At 55.3% G+C, this 13972-nt stretch overlaps 1 protein-coding gene across 8 annotated transcripts in view; it reads left to right on the top strand.

The window, feature by feature from the left end:
• The window catches only part of CHD6 (chromodomain helicase DNA binding protein 6), a 58238-nt gene continuing 45085 nt past the window's right edge, over positions 820-13972 (top strand). For 7 of the 8 annotated variants that reach the window (XM_021416965.1, XM_021416968.1, XM_021416964.1 and 4 more), the window contains exon 1: positions 7393-7448. In XM_021416965.1, coding sequence (XP_021272640.1) covers positions 7416-7448 — 33 coding nt within the window. In that variant the 5' untranslated portion in view covers positions 7393-7415. Of the gene's footprint in view, positions 2194-7392; positions 7449-13972 lie in introns of those variants that run through there. The other variant, XM_021416967.1, reaches the window with a different exon arrangement.

Here is a 13972-nt window from a genome sequence, read left to right as displayed (position 1 = left end):
CACATTGCAGCTTTTGGCTTTCTGTCAGCCCAAAAGTGAGGTTTACATCTGAACCTGAGGGCTGGGCAGGGGCTGCTGGAGGGAGGCTTCTCCCAGCTGGGTGCTTGGGCTGCTCCCACTTTGCTTTGACACCTTAAAATGCCATGTGCACATTTCTGGATATTTCTTTTTTAAACAAGTCAAGAAACCTTTATTTCAGAATGGAGCACTCAGGGGATTGTGCAACATGAACTCCTGTTTTTGTGTTTCCTTCTTGCTGGTGCTCTTGAGGAAGTGCAGCTCAGAGCCCTCCCTCTTGCAGGGCGATGAACGATGCCCATCACTGCACAAAAGTGCCCCTCCCTGGGTTTGGACCCAGGGTTTGGGTCTGGGTGCTGCTGCTAGCGTGCAGCAGGATCAGGCAGGGCTTCTGCCGTACTGCAGCAGCAGTTCACCTGTCAGTGCTCATGCCACCTTCGCTGAAGCATTTTGGGGCTTTTGAGAGCTTCCGCAGACATCCTGTGATCACCTGGGGAGAGGCTCTGCCCGGGCTGCAGCTGGTGCCACTGAGCGAGGAAGAAGCTCCTGAGCTGGCATCACATGTGGCTGTAAAGAATGTCAACAGCTTCATGGGTGTGATGGATTTTGCAGCATGTAAAGCAGTTTTAGAGCTCTCATGTGGCTGTTAGAGGTGACCTATGCAGGTTTTATGGCAGAGGAGCCAGGGGCAGGTTGCAGAGCAGTGAGGGGTACGGGTGCAAAGCTGGCGCTGCCTGTGGCTGGGTGCACTGCAGGCACTCTGGGAGGGCAGGGTGGGTGCTGGGGGGAAGGGGATGGGCGAAGGGTTGAATATTTTGTTTTCCTTGGGTGAAACTGCAGCATCCTAGGTGTGCTGGAAAATGGTTTCAAAAAAGCAAGCCTCTTTTTGAAACGGGTTCATTTTCTTAGGGCAAGCAAGACCATGGAAGAGAGTGGTGAGCTGAAAGCAGTCCCTCCTGCCTGCCCGTGCTGGGAGCACTGCCTGCCTTGATTGCTGTCCTCTTACCTGGCAAAGTTTGCGGAAAGGTGAAGGCAGCCCTGGGGCAATCCCCATAGCTGATGGAGCCATTGTAGGAGGCAGCGGCTGGGCGCAGTGAGGTGCTGCCCCATGAGCCACGTCCCAGCTGTGCTGCATCCCACCTGCCCACAGGAGCTGCACTGGAGCAGGCGTTGTGCAGCCTCTGTGCAGACCTCGCTGGAGCAGCCTCTGAGCTCGCTGTCATGTGAGGTGATGAGTATCAGAAATTACTCATTCTTCTGCGGTGAAATGAAGCACCTTCCATGCTGGAAGCAGGGCTGTGGGGTAACGCGCAGTGCCGTTGGAGCTTTGTGTGCTGCTGTGCTGCCTCTGGACTTCTGCAGCCCAATGCAGCACTCAGCTTCCCGGCAGACCAACGCAGCAGAAAAATGCTGCTTGTTGTGGCTGCAGACCGTAGCAATGTGGTACGTAAATGAAATTCTTACTAGAGAACATTCCTTGGGAGTTTGTTGTCCTTTAAGTTTCAAAACCAGACTAAAAATGTGCTCATTCCATGAAATGGGGGGACTGCTTTGGATGCTGACTTTGAAGCTGCTCCAAAATATGTTTGAACTGAGATCCATTTGGCAGTGAGGGGGGCCCTGAAGGGCTGCTTGTTCTGACGCCGAGGCATCCTGCGCAGAAGCACCGTCTCTCCCTGGGACAAAGAAACAGCACTGAGCCCTCCCAAATTTGCCTACTTGTTTTCAGACAGCCTCACCAACTCCTGTAAGCAGCAAACGCACACTGAAATTGCTCATCACGAGCAGAGTTTTGCTGTGGAGGTCTGAGTGCAGAAAGGCCTCGTGCCTCATCATTTTCAGCTTCAGACCTCTCTGGCTTGTGGCCGGCCTTGCTCTCAGTGCAGCTCCAGATACGCAGTGTGGTGCTGGGAGCTGGAGCCCATGGCTCCTTCTGGCTCTGTGGTGTGGCACTGCTGACCAGCTTGGCACAGGGTGATGCCAGAGCTGTGCCCAGGGTAATTCCACACGGCTCCTACCAATCGAGCTTGTGTTACATGTCTCCTCGAACAAGCTTGTGCTTTGTTTCCCTGCTTCAGAGCTGCTGTAGGAGCCAGAAAGGATGCATTGCCTGTGGAGCTGTGGAACCCCTGCCTGGCATGTGGTGGCTGGCTTGTGGAGCACCGCGGGGCTGAGGTAGGAGCTCCCTGAGGGCGGCAGCACAGAGCGACCATGGGAGCTGTTATGGTGTGATGGGAGCTCCAGAGCACAGCTCCTACTTCCAGGAGTGCTTGGGTTTTTGTTGACACCTTTTCTGCTGCACACAGGGATAGATGCTGGATGCTGCTGAGTACAGGAGCTGTACCTGCTGCTCCGGAACATCGCAGCTCTGCTTTGCCCAGGTGCTTCTTGTTCTCCTTCTGCAGTCTGGATGCAGCAGTGTGCATCTCCTAACCTGACATCAGGTCACGTTGCAGCTGCATGTATGAATGGAGTGCATTGCCCAGCCTGTGCTTTGGTTGCAGATTGCACTTGGGGGTGAGTGCACACGTGTGTGTTTTGTTTCCTTGGTGCTAGGCTTTCAGCAGGTGGTGTTCAGCAAGTGGGAACCTGGATGCTGTGGTGTGGAGACATTGTGTGGTAGAAAGTTTTGGAAGGTGCTTTGGCTGTTGTGCCCGGATCCTCCTCTCCTGACATGCAGTGGGACATAGGCAATGACAATCTGTCTGTCCATCAGGTGCAATCCTGACGCCGGCCCCAGCAGTGGCTTTGGCTTTGTCCTAGCCAGTCCCGGGGTTCCCTTCTGCTGCTACCCATGTTGGTGCTGGTCCTAGTTCACAGCCTCTCCGTGCCTGCTATGGTCTCCTAACATTGTTTTTCTCTGACTATGGTAGCACAGATGTGTCAGCACACTGCTTTGATGCTGCACGATGTGTCACGGCCAAGGCTCTGTGCCTTGCAGGCGGCAGCCCGGGTGCCCTGTAAGCACTGTGCGTATGCAGGCTGACAGGGACTAGCCTGCGGCCTCACCCTGTTACGGCTGTTGCTTCCTTCCCTAGACCTGCCTGGGGTGTTTCTGAAATGCATTTTCAGAGTTCTTCAATAGCTATGCAAAATGCAGTGAGTTTTGGAGCAGGGAAGATTTGTCTTCAGGTTTACAAGTCTGGGCCACCTCTGTTCCCTGTGCCTTTGCAATCAGCTCATTTTCAACACTCCTTTTCTCCCTGACACTCATCTTGAAAATCTGTTCTCCTATTTCTAAGGAAAAACAGAGGGGCACTGCTGTGCAGGGACGTGCTCTGGTGGAGCTGTGTGCACCGAGCAGAGAGGTGCTTGCTCCTCGTACGAGCCACGATAGGTTTGTCCTGGTAGATCTGGTGGTCAGAGCACTCTGCTTGTCTGCAGGATGCTCGGAGCTTGTGAAACTGTGAAAGTGAGTCCTTCAGCTGCAGAACAGAGCCCAGCCACTCATGCAAGGAGCCCAGAGAGGGGAAGAGCGCGCGACTGCTGCTTGGTCCTGGGGTGGTGTTGGCTCAGATGTGGAAACTGCTGATCGTGTTTCTGGCTTGTGCACAAATGCTTCAGCTCTTGGCGAGGCACAGGCAGGCATGCCAGAAAGTCCAGGCATGATGTGGTGTCAGTGGTGTAAGAGATGTTGTGCTCTTGCAAAACAAAAAAAATAAATTCCAGGGAAGATGCTGGTAACCTGATGTGCCCCAAATTGTGTAACCACGAACGTCACTGCTAGCAGCAGATGCTTTGTAGAGGCCATGCCATAGCGAGATGGTCTGCTTGCATAGAGGGACAGCGCAGCTCTGGGCACCGCTTTGCTGCTTGCTTCAGATGCAACCGGACAGCTCCCGAGTGCCTGGCAGCACGTGGGCACAGCGCCCGGCGGGACCTGCTGTGCAGCAGGAGCTGCCTGTCCTGGGGTGGGCACGCCGTGCTGGCTGGCAGCACCAGTGTGGGACCCGTGCCACTCCTATTGGGTTCAAAAGGCAGGAAAACTCCAGCGCAGAGTGAAAACTCCCGTTAGTGATGGTGGCAATAAAGCTGAGTCTAGCAGCCTGGAGCACTTAGATGAGTAGTGAGAACATGTTGATCTCCATATGAAAACCATAAGCTCATTTAGAAAATTGGGCTGCCTCTTTTGAGATTAGAGTTTCTCTTTAATCTGCAAATACTTAATTAGCGTGGAAATGGCTAGCTAAATGGGGCTTGAAGTGTATACATCCACATGCCAGCATGGTGGTGCTCCTTGGCAGGTGGTGAAGCTCCAAGGCCAGGCCAGGTGCTTGGGCAGCAGAAACTTCAGAGCACGAGGCCGCACACAGACAGACATGGCCCTTCCCTCCCCCTGGCCAGTGATGGCAGATTCATGGGACTGTTACTAAAAACCATAACCAAGAAAGCTCTCCAAACCAAATGACAGTTTAGACAGCTGACACTTGTTTATTACAGCACTGGGTGCATGGGGATCTCACCACGAAGTGTGCATGCCCCAGAGCTAAATCACCCTCATTATATGCATTTAAGCCTTTGAATTTAAGTCTTTTGTTATCAGGAGCATTAGGAATGTGTGTCAACAGCAGCTCTCTGGTGTTTGGATTCACGCGTGGCCGTCATGGCTCTGGTCAAGGGCCAGCTCCCAAAGCCAGGAGCACATCATGCCTGGCGCTGCAGGGCCCTGTGAGGACCCAAGGGGACAGCCGAGTGGGCAGCTCTGAGTGTCAGGAGACCAAGCACCTCTGCTGATGCTGGCAGTGACTTGGCTGGGTTTTTCCTTGTGCTGGAAGGGCTTTGCTCTTTGTCAAAGCTGATATCTCTGTTAAAGCTGTATCCTCTGGGACTAACGAACATCTCAGCTTTGATTTTCCAAGACAGATGCTTGCACTGGTTTTGGTGCTGTGGAAATCAGCTGGGTGTATTGTAGGGCTGGCGCTGGGTATCCGCTGGAATCAAGAACAGGGCATAGCAGACCTGCGTCTGGGGCTTAGGACTGCTCCTGAGTACAACTTGGACTTGGTCGGTGCAGCTCTGTCCTGTGGCCTGTGGGGACAGCTCCTGCCTTGTCTCCCTGCCAAGGTGTGTGCCAAGAAGAGCCCCACGTGCTTCACAACATTGGTCACAGGGAAACATCCTCCAGTGTCCCCTCTTGAACCTCTTCGCTTGTCCCCTCCTGTCCCCGTCCTCATTCAGAGCCTGCCAGCGACAGGCCAGGCACTAGCTGGCTGTTGCTGTGTGCCAGTACTGCTGGCCGTGGCTTGTCTAGCATGGGGCTGTGCTGCTGCCATGCCTCCTGCAGCCCTCTGGGGCTGGGGCTGCCTGTATCCTGCCATGCTGCAGTGAGCTGCAGGAGTGCTTTTTGGTGCTAACTTTTCCTTGGGAAAAGCTGCTTATGGGCACTTTGTGTGCATGTTGTGCAGGCAGCAGAGTCTGTGCCTGCTCCCTGGGGAAATGAGACATCAGGAACAGGCAGCCCCAGGCGGTGCTGGGATGGTGCTGGAGGAGCAGCAGCTGCAGGAGAGAGGCCGGATGGGTGGGAGGCCAGCAGGGCCGTTAGCAGTGGGGCCTGGTAGCCCACAGTGGGGCTCTGGAGCGGCCGCTGGTTCTGTGGGCATCTTGCACAGCACCTCCTGGCATCCCCCTGCCCTCCTATTCAGCTGCTGGCACCGCCTGTGTCAAAAAGAAGCTGAATAGAAAGTGGTGATCGTGCTGGGACGTGGGACGCTGAGTGTGTCTGATCCATAATGTATCATGTTTGTTTTATTTGAATCAAAGAACATGAAGAGCAGGAAGAGAGTACTAGTGCCTTCAAGAGTTGGAGAGCCCAAGATCCATCTTCTGGGCTACCTCGGAAAAAAATCTGTGAACGAGAGGCTGGAAAGCAGAGCCAGGGCTAAGAGCATCTCCAGCCTGGGGACCTGGAGGGAGCTGGAGGGGCACAGTCTGATGGTGAGGAAGGGTCATCTGAGAGCCTGGGAGCCTCCTGCAGCCCAGAGGCCTCTGAAAGTGGAACCAAACCCAGATTTTAGCCATTTCTTGCTCTGAGCAAACTCTTGGGCTGGGGCTGCTCTCTACTGGAGCCTGGCAGGATTGTTCTGAGCTGCAGCGGCTGCTGAGCCTGATACTTCTTGCCTGAGCCTTTGTGGGCAGCTGTGCATGTCTGCCTAGCCTGTGTGAGCTCCCTGACCTCTGGGCCTTCTGGGCCATGTCTTGTCAGACAGATGGGACTGGCAGACTTGGCTGTAAGGCAAGGAGAAGTTCTGTGCCATCCCATCCAGATGTTGTCAAAATCATCCCTGCTCAGCTGGTGGCACTTGGATGCCTTTACTTCCACCAAGCTTGGCCTTCCCATGGGACATGCTGGCCTGGTTTTTGCCAGATAGCCAGGATGGGAATTGGAAGCCTTTGGCTCTTCTCCCTGGTGTGTGGCAGGGGTGAGCTGTGGAGGCCGGGAAGGACCAGTATCACCACACAGGATCGGTCCCCTCAGGTGCTCCTCACATTGGGCTCTTGCTCTGAGAAGAGGCCCAGGAGATCAGAGGGGAGCAGTGGCTCTGGGTTTTGGTAATGTCTGTTCCCAGCTTAGAGCCTGTGCTGGGCAGGGACGCTCGGCATGGGGGAAGGAAGGATCAGTGGTCTGTGGTGAGCCCTTGTGCCATGCTGCATGGAATGGGGTTTGCATGATATGGGAGGGAAATGAGACACGTGTTTGTTGGATTTGTGTCTCAAATGCGTCTGGGCTCCCTGGCTCCCATTCTTGGTACTGTGGGAGCAGAGACCTGCTGGCCTTTGGGAAGTGTCTGCTGGAGTGGGGGCTCCGGCAAGGCCTGACAGCTCTGTTGGATCACCATGGTAAGGCTGCATTGGGCAGGGCGTGGGGCTGAAACTACGCTGTTTCTCTTTGACTCTCCCTATGGCGAACAGTTCCGAGTCCAGGTGTGCTTCCTGCCTGTCCCTGGCCGTGGGAGCACAGGGGTAGCCCTCGCCTCTGGGCATGCTGGACTCCTGTATCCTTTCTGCAGATATCTCACTCCTGTCATCGCAGCTTGGCACAGCTGGTTGATTTGCTGCTTCCCTTTGCTGCTGCAGGGCTGGCAGCATCTGGCAGGTCTCCCAGGTCCTAATGTGGGGTTTGGGCAGTGGTGGGCTGGAGGGCAATTCTGCAAGGCTCAGGTGCTCCACTTTGTGCTGAGACTGTGAGCGTGAAGCTCGGTTTGGGTAGCACTGAGTTGCACGGGGTTGTGTGGCCACATTTCACTGCTGCAGCCTTATTGCTCTGAGTGGGTCTGGGGTTTGCATGGCCACTTGGGGGGGTGAGGTGGAAGGTTTGAGTGTGTTGGGTTCACTGGTCTTTTTATTGTCAATTTTTTGTTGTATTCTGTCTTACAGAAGTAACATTCATCCCAGATTTGATGATAATGAAAATACAGAAAAAAGACAAACAGGTTTGTGACCCTCTCTCCTTCTCCTAACTCAGCTCCGAGGCACTGGGAGCTTGTGCTGTGTTGTTGCAGTGGATGTGCGGTGGGAAGGGGGCAGAGGGGGGTCACTGCATTTCCAGTGAGGGCCACAGCTCAGGATGCTGAAATTTGACCAGAGCTGCAGCCTGGAGTGGATAAATCTTACTTGGGTGATTGGACACAGTAGGATTTGTGTTCAGTAATGGAAATGCTCTTGATTTGGTCCTGGTCCCTGTGTAGAAGCAGCCTTTCTTTCCCCCAGAGTTACTAGTTCTGGCTCTTGTTTGAATCTCATCGTGCTTATGTTACAGAAATGCATGTTTGCTGTGATTGCTGCTAATAACGTAATGCTCTGGGGCTGACACTGCTGGGGAGGCTGGGGACCAGCACATCTGCGATGCTGCAAGAGCTTGGCCAGCAAATCTTCCCTTGCTCAGAAATAATCCCATCCCACCAAGCTGCCATTTCCGAATTGCTGCATCAGATTGCAACTACCTGCTGGTCCCAGTGGAGATTTATGAGCCAGTGGTCTTTGTATTAACTGCATGCACAGGAAAACCTGGCCATTGTTGCTCTGGGAAGGGGGAAGGGACCTGTTACACATGTGCAGACTGCCGACGGGATTGAAATATGGCTGGGGCTATAAAACAGCCCACTCTGCCCTGAGCTGATTTGTGCCGTGCTGCTTTGATGGGAAACCACAAAGCTGAACACGGAGCTTAGGGATGAATCTGCTGGAGAGCACAAACTGGTGCTGTTCCTGCTGTGGAGCAGTGCTCGGTGCCACTTAGGGCAACGCTTTGTGGCTGTGTCGTGTTGGCAGGGAGGAGGAATGGGGAAGGATTTGGAAAAGCTATGTGGCCATGATACGAGATTGTGATACGTGAAGGAAGGAGTGTGTGCAGTCAGCTGGTATGGTAAGGAGTTTAATAACTGCATGTCCTAAAGATGCTGCGAGGAGGCAGAGCCAGCCTCAAGCTGAGGGTGGGAGCACAGCAGGCCTGGGCTCTGCTGCCAGACGGGGCCTTGGGACACACCTGTGTGAGACCTGTCTGCCCAGGTAGAAGATTCCCACACTTGTGTAGCAGCTTTGGCTGCTCTGTAAATGGGATTGCTGAAATGATGTGGGGTTTGAGCACAGCAAAACCATCCTCCTCCCACATTTGGAGGTTTTTAAATAGCTCAGTTGTCAGTGCTTTGTACAACTGTCCCTGCAGATCAAGTCTGGGAGGGTGATAAAGGCAAACTAGCACGAGGAAGATGATGTAGGGTCGAGCTGTCCATCTTGTGTGCTCTCTGAACCAGCAGCAGCGTGGGACATTCCTTACAGCGTGTCACGGAGTGCGCTGCAGCGTTCCCAGGGTCATCAGCTCTGCAAGAACTGTGTGGGGATGTCCCCTTTCCTGAGAGGCCGGGGCAGCACTGACAGCTGCCAGGGTGAGCTCTGTGTATGGGAGGAAGCTGCCAGCTGCTCACCTGTGGGATCTCAGCTGGGCTGTCACCCTGCAGGTGGCTGTTCAGGCCCATGGGACCGTGGGGCACTGCAGGGGCTGGCAGAGTGCTGGCACCCTTTGTGTTAGTGACAGATGCTGGGAGAGCTGTTGGCTTCCTTTGAGTTGGGTTCTGGATGTGCTCCCGGCAGGCCTGGCGGCCCAGGCAGTGCCCCAGGACAGCACCAGCTGAGGGGCCCTGCTTGGCATTCAGGGCCTATGTTGGCATGATTCTTCTTCCCTAGCAGTGCTCAGAATTCCAGGGGGTTTGTCACCAGGCTGTGACTAACTTGTGAAACTGGTCACTTCCCTCATGACTGGTGATGGGACGTGCCGGGACACCTTGTCCGCTGGTAGAGCAGGAGAAGCATCAGGCTGGGGACTCACACCTGCAGCACTGCATCCAGCCCTGGGGTCGCCAGCACAAGGACACAGAGCTGCTGGAGTGTGTCCATAGGAGGACACAAAGATGCTCAGGGGGCTGGAGCACTTCTGCTGTGGAGACAGGTCGAGGGAGCCAGGGGTGTTCTGCTGGAGAGGAGAGGGCTCTGGGGAGACCTCCGTGCGGCCTTCCGGTGCTTGAAGGGAGCTCATGAAAAGCTGGTCTCCCTCCTGTTTACACGGTCTGATAGTGATAGGACAAGGGGGTGGCTTTAATAAAAGAGGGTAGATTTAGTTCAGATGTGAGGAGAAGATTCTTTACCCAGAGGTGGTGAGGCCCTGGCACTGCTACCCAGAGAATTTGGGGATGCCCCATCCCTGGAGGTGCCCAAGGTCGTGACTTGGCCCTGGGCAGCTTGAACTGGCATTGGGCAGCCAGCCCATGGCAGGGGTTCTGGCTGGGGCCTGTGAGGGCCCTTCTCACCCAGCCACGCTGGGATTCTATGATTTCCTCTGAGGTTCAGTGGCTGTGGCAGCCCCATCCATCCCTGGCTGTGTCCTGCTCCCTGGGCACCAAGGGCGCTGCTTACTTTCTGCCACATTAGCAGGGCACTGCTCCTACTAATTTCTGCCAAGCTCTGACTTGTTGAGTAATGTGAGAAATACTGAACTAAAATGGGATTATCCCATGGTGCCTGTAAATCTCTACAGCTGCCGTGGAAATGGCCCCGTCCTGCTTGTGCTGTTGGAGCAGAGCAGCATGTGTCCCTGGCTCCTGCCTGCCCTGGGAGCTCCTCTGGTTTGAGCCTGGGCGTGCAGGTGAGGCTGTGGGGGCAGGTGGGAACAGCCCGGGACTGTGGGGAACACAGCCTGGAGGCTCCGCTTTGCCTTTGCTTCCAGTACTCACTGCTTTTCCCTGAGTGTTATGGGTCTGTTTTATTGAAACGTGAACTTTGGTGTTTCCCCTACTGCAGACTGTGTCAAGGGCCATAAACAGAGCTCACCTGACAGCAGCAGGACCTCGTGCAGGGGCTGGGGCACCCTGTGGGCGTTTGTGGCTCAGTCCCAAGCTGTGTCCCTGGGCTCCTGGCATTCCCTCAGGTGAGTGGGGAGCGGTGGGGGTGCCCTGTTCCTCCTGCCGGCCCCCACAGTCCCCACCCTGGGGTGCTTACCCCGCTGCTGCACATGGTTCTCTGCAGGGCCCGTGGTTCCTGCCTCCCTGTGCACATTGCATTGCTGGCTGTGCCCCAGGGCAGAGCTCCCCAGCTGAGGGCTGTGGCTCACGGAGCGCCTTGGGAATGGAGCCAGCCTCTACCTCCGTCACGCCCATCCCGTGCTGGCTGCGGAGCCTGCTCGGAGACATGACGGAGGGTGGCACTTGGGTATTTTTAGCTTCTGCTGCATTGCATTAAGAGCTGGGAAAAGGGGTGTGGACAGCTGATGAGAGGATGCACCAGCCCGTGCTGTGCTGCCGGCGGGACTGCAGCTGCCAGTGAGGGTGGCTTGACAGCCTGTGGAAATACTGCATGTGGGAAAGACTGCCTTCTGCATCCCTCTGGTACCCTGTGACCGGCCATGGGGACAGGCAGACAGAGCTGGGGATGGGGCCCACTGGCTGGGTAACGTTGGTACTGCAGGGAGAGGCAGCTGGTAGGGGCAAAGGTTGGCCCCTGGATGTTGGGCTCTGCGTTAGGAAACCTGTTGGTGGACCCTTTTGTCATGGTCCCTGCTGAGGCTCCCTGTGTAGGACAGGTCTCTGTGAGGTATGAGCCAGGCCTGGCGGGTGTCCCCAGGCATCCTGCTGCCGGAGGCTGCAGCAGAAGGGCGTTGAATGGTGGTAGAGCTTGCAGGACACTGGAAGCAAAGGACAACATGTGGCACAGCCACTGCTGCTGGCTGCAGTCCCATGCCCTGCAGGAGCACGCTGTGTGGGTGCCATCTAACCAAGGGAGCTGTGGGTGGTGCACAGGAGAACGGCTGGGCAGTCTGCGCTGCTGGGTGCCCACCACCGCCTCCCTTGGGGCTGTGCATGAGGAGCGGCCCAGCCCGGAGCTGCCCCCTGTGCAGGTGCTGGGCTGGCAGTGGGCACGTACCAGCTGTGCCCCCCCAGCCGTGCCCCCTTGCCGGTCCTCATGGCACTGGGCTGTGGGCAGCCCCACTGCTGCCCCTCTGCCGTGCTGGTTTCCCTCAAGTCCTGAATAAAAGCGGCAAAGTCAAGTCAGGCTGTGACTCCTAATGAAATAAACCAATTTCAAGTTAAGGAAACGCACCCTTAAGGCCCATCTTGAACTCAGCTTTGCCCTCTTATGGGGTCATGCAATTATGAGTGCTCTCCGTTACCCCCCAAAAAGCTGTAAGGGCTTTAAGCACTTACTTGCTCCCGACTTTGTCAGTAGTTCGACACGTGGGAGAAGACTGCATGCAGCTGCTGGGGGACTTCCCTCTACCAAAAGTGATTTGTGGAAGGTTCCGCTGGAAATTAAAAATGTGTCCAAACTATACATAGAAGTGTATTCTGAAAGTGTCGAATCATTACAGTCCTCACCAATAAAAACAAAAAAAAACAATTGAGAGAGAATTCAAAGGAACAGTCCTAAGGATAAACCTGGTGCAGGGAAACAGGAGAGGGGGAGGGGGAGGGGTGCCAGGTGGGGGGAGCTCTGTACTTCTCCCTTCCCCTCCAGAATCCCCCAGGAGGAAGCAGCAAAGCTCTCCTGGTCACACATGTACACGAGAAGACGTGTGGAAGGCTGCTGAGTGTAAAAAGATGTTTTTGCTTTAATTAAAAAAGTTGGAGTGAGGAAAGGGATACATACTGGGAATTTAAAATAAACCCATAACAAGGCAGGGCTAAAAATATTTTAAAGAGTTGCTTGCTAAAAGCATGAAATCTAATAATAGGTTCTTTTTCAAATATCTCGAGACCACAACGCCTTTAAGGGTCTGTGGGTGGAGAACGGCTGCGTGGCAGCGGTGCCGGGGCAGGGGCATGGCCGTCCCCGGTGGCGTGTGCATAGGGCTTGCCTTAAATTACAGCTAACGTGGCAGAAAGTAAGCAGCGCCCTTGGTGCCCAGGGAGCAGGACACAGCTGGGAACGCTGCCCAGGGATGGATGGGGCTGCCACAGCCACTGAACCTCAGAAGAAATCATAGAATCCCAGCGTGGCTGGATGAGAAGGGCCCTCACAGGCCCCAGCCTGCCATGGGCTGGCTGCCCAACACCAGTTCAAGCTGCCCAGGGCCCAGCCGTGGCTGTGGGTTTATGGTAAGGATGAGGTGAGTGCACCACTATGTTGCACACAGAGTCTGTGCTGCTGCTGAGCGTGTTCCTCGCCAGGTGCTGTTAAAGGAGATGTGCAGTCTTCTGACAGGAGGCCTTCTGTGTACGAATGACGGGTTAAAGAAGAGGATCCGTGTGTAGGAGAGCACTTGGCTTTCACAGGGCAGCACAGGAGCAGTGTGTGTGGAGTGCTGTTCTGGTGCGTGGTCCTCCTGCTGCGGGTATGTGAAGTGGTGAGATGGAGGCAGAGTTGGGAGAGCTGAAGAAAAATCTTGCCAAGTAACACGTAGGGGTACCACCATATCATAGCATCCCAGCACGGCTGGGATGGAAAGGCCCCCACAGCCCCACACCTGCTGTGGGCTGGGTGCCCCCCCAGCTCGGGTTGCCCAGGGCCCAGCCGTGGCCTCGGACACCTGCAGGGCTGGGGCACCCACAGCTCTGGGCAGCAGTGCTGGGGCCATGCTGCCTCTGGGTAAAGAACTTCCTCGCATCCCTGACCTGAATCTCCCCTCTTTCAGTTTAAACTCGTTCCCTGTTATGCTGTCTGCTCCTGTGAAGAGTCACTCTCCCTCCTGTTTATGTGCATTCATTCTTTTGGGGCTGTTCTTGCTCCTGGAGGAGGTTGTAAAGCACTAAGAGGGTTTTGCTCTGCCTGCAGTGGTTTGCAAAGAGAGAGAGAACAGAGCTGTACCCTTCTGCTGCTCCATGGTCCATCTTTGATGCCGAGTACTTTCCTGCTGCCAGCCCAGGCAAGTAGTTGAGAGATGGAGCAGCTGGTGTCCACAGAGAGGGGGGCACCTGTGCCAGAGCTGAGCAGGGAGCTCTGCGGGGGAAGAGAGGGGCAAGCAGGGAACGGGGCAGAGAGGGCAGCGAGGAGACTCTTGTATTCACCCCTTGAGAACCAGAAGCCACGCAGGAGGGCAGCAGGGTTCAAACAAAATGAGCTTGTCTTTTCCCACATCTTACCAGTTGGTAGCACAGAATGCTGCCGGGCGCGTGGAGCCTGTGGTTACAAAGGGCTGTGGGGCTGCAGAGGGCTGGCAGGACTATGCCAGGTGAGCTGCAGGCACACTCTGAAGCCATGAAGGAGCACAGACAGCACCTGCACTGCTTTCCCAGGCTTTTCCTCTTGGCTTTTGCTGGGAAGAAGCCAGGATAAGCTGAACCTTATCAAAGGAAGCAGGAAGAGCCTGTCCCTTGCTCTCCCCGTTGCAACAAACCAACTGCAAATGGCAGCAAGCACAGCGCAGGTGGGCAGCAGGAGTGTGCCGCAGCCTCATGGCAGTGCAGCAGCGTTCCGCCCTTGAGGCAGACCAAATCATTGCTGTGGGTGCAGCAGGGTGTCTGGGCTGGCA

This window comes from Numida meleagris, chromosome 19, assembly GCF_002078875.1.
Source record: "Numida meleagris isolate 19003 breed g44 Domestic line chromosome 19, NumMel1.0, whole genome shotgun sequence".
NCBI lineage: Eukaryota > Metazoa > Chordata > Aves > Galliformes > Numididae > Numida > Numida meleagris.
The sequence above is the reverse complement of the archived record's forward strand: the minus strand, read 5'-3'. Positions and strand labels throughout refer to the sequence as shown.